The sequence below is a fragment of the Bison bison genome, unplaced genomic scaffold (genome assembly GCF_000754665.1).
Source record: "Bison bison bison isolate TAMUID 2011002044 unplaced genomic scaffold, Bison_UMD1.0 scf7180017864244, whole genome shotgun sequence".
NCBI lineage: Eukaryota > Metazoa > Chordata > Mammalia > Artiodactyla > Bovidae > Bison > Bison bison.
In genome coordinates this window covers 1,493,057-1,495,136 of record NW_011494816.1, presented here as the reverse complement: position 1 = coordinate 1,495,136, position 2,080 = coordinate 1,493,057, and the positions used below count along the sequence as shown (strand labels likewise).

Below are 2,080 nucleotides of genomic sequence, written 5' to 3'. Positions count from 1 at the left end.
CTGAACTTCCCACTAATGAAGGCTTGGGATGAGCAATTAGCTGGAAAATTAGGAGGTGACTTATTTGTATCCTGAGATGGTGAAGTTCTCATACAAGTTACAAGTCAGTTTTATCAACTCTGTCGCCAGTGACCACAACTGTATACACTGACAAATAACATACACAGGAGGGTTCTTTCTATAGCAGAAAATCTTTAAAATTAATAACAACGAAAACAATTGCACACATGTGCATGGCAGGCTATAGTTTACATAGCTCTTATCCATTTATGCTCTTCTCTGAGCCTCATGCCAGCCCTGTACCGAGGTAAGTAGGGCAGAGTCAAGGGCTCCAGGAAACTGAGGCTCAGAGAGAAGGTAGTGACTTGTCCATGGTCACTAACAAGTCAGTAAGACCTGCTCTCACCCCTACTGTAGGATCCCAGGGGTGTCAGAGGCCAGGTCCTACCCTCCCCACCTACAGCAGCATCAGGACCACGATGGCAATCACCATGAGGACTCCAGCCAGGATGCAAAGGCCCAGGAAGACGATGTCACTGGTGTCCTGGGCCACCATGGCCACGGGGCCCTCCAGAGCCTCCACCTCGTCCCTGGGGGGTGCCTCCTGAAGGTGCTCGGCCGTGGCAGCGTAGGGCCCGAGCCAGTGGGAGCCGGACAGCAGGTGCGCAGAGGCCTCCTTGCGGCGCGGCTCGCAGCGGACCTCGTACTCGTGGGTGTCCTCCTGCCCACCGGCTGAGAAGTCGATGTACAGCACGCTGACGATCACTGAGGTGTTATTTCTTCTCTGTGGGGGTCAAGGGGCACTTGCTCACACCTAAGGGGGCCAGGACTGCCCCTGCTGCCCTAGCGATGTGAGGACTCAGTGCCAAGGGGGCAGAACTCCAGAGTCGGGGTTCCAGTCCCAGCTTGGCCACTGACTCCTTCCACTCACAGCCTCAGGCCCCTTCCCCCACCTGTAAAAGGGGCACTACCAGAATGTCTGGAAGGACAGTATCAGATTCGATGGGTCAGTATTTGCTCTGGCTTCAGGGAGGTGGAATCTATGAAAGATAGAAACTGTAACAACAGGGACATTTGCCATGTTCCAGGCTCTGCCTTTAAGTGCATTATCTCATTTAATGCTCATGACAACCTTCTCTAATTGGTACCATTAATATCGCCATTTGCCAGATGAGGAAAGTGAGGCCCAGAGGTTAAGTCCCTTGTCTGAGGCCACACAGCACCCAAGTGACAGGGAGTATATTCTCCCCAGGGGTGCTCGATTCTTAACTGTGCTGTTAACCACCACACCTCACTCAAACCAAAGGATGTAGAACCAAAGGGGACTTTCAGGGCATCTCCCTTCCTTGGGAGATGTTTAATCTCCCTTCCTTGGCAATTCACAGATGTGGCCACTGAGGCCCAGCAAAGCCATAATTTGCCCAGAGCTAGGGCCAGAAGCCAGTCTCCTGCCTCCCCGTGAGATGCCGTCTCCCTGGTGTGATGTGACTTTCCTTCTGGAATCTTTTGGCCCAGTTGTGTCTGCAGTGATTCTGTGTCCCTGTGGTTGAGTCCAGGTCAGTCCAGCATCATCACCCAGGGGTTGGGAAGAGCCATTGAGGAGTGAGATGTGGGGAGCCTGTCACACTGCTGCCCTCCCCACCTGCACGGATGAAGGAGACAGGAGTCCAGATGCCCTGACACGGTAGGGCTTTGGGGCTGGGAACTGAGGGACAATATTTTGACAGACAGTCTGTTGTGGTCTTGACTGGAGACTGCAGTTATGCCGGGATACTCTCCCCAAATATAGAGCAGCCATTACACTTCTCAGACCGCCCCAACTGCCCTGTCTGGTTCCGTTACTGTTGAGCAGTGTGTGTGCTAAATCACTTCAGTAGTGTCCCACTCTTTGCAACCCCATGGACTATATAGCCTGCCAGGCTCCTCTGTCCATCGAATTCTCCAGGCAAGAACACTGGCATGGGTTGCCATACTCTCCTCCAGAGGATCTTCCCGACCCAGGAATTGAACCCACATTTCTTAAGTCTCCTGCATTGGCAGGCGGGTTCTTTACCTCTAGCACCACCTGGAAAGTCCTAGT

General features: G+C 53.0%; 1 protein-coding gene across 1 annotated transcript in view; it reads right to left on the bottom strand.

Annotated features, from left to right (window-relative positions):
• Positions 1-457: 457 nt before the first annotated feature.
• The window catches only part of CDCP2 (CUB domain containing protein 2), a 23,026-nt gene continuing 21,403 nt past the window's right edge, over positions 458-2,080 (bottom strand). The window contains exon 9 of the mRNA XM_010847197.1: positions 458-784. Coding sequence (XP_010845499.1) covers positions 458-784 — 327 coding nt within the window. The remainder of the gene's footprint in view (positions 785-2,080) is intronic.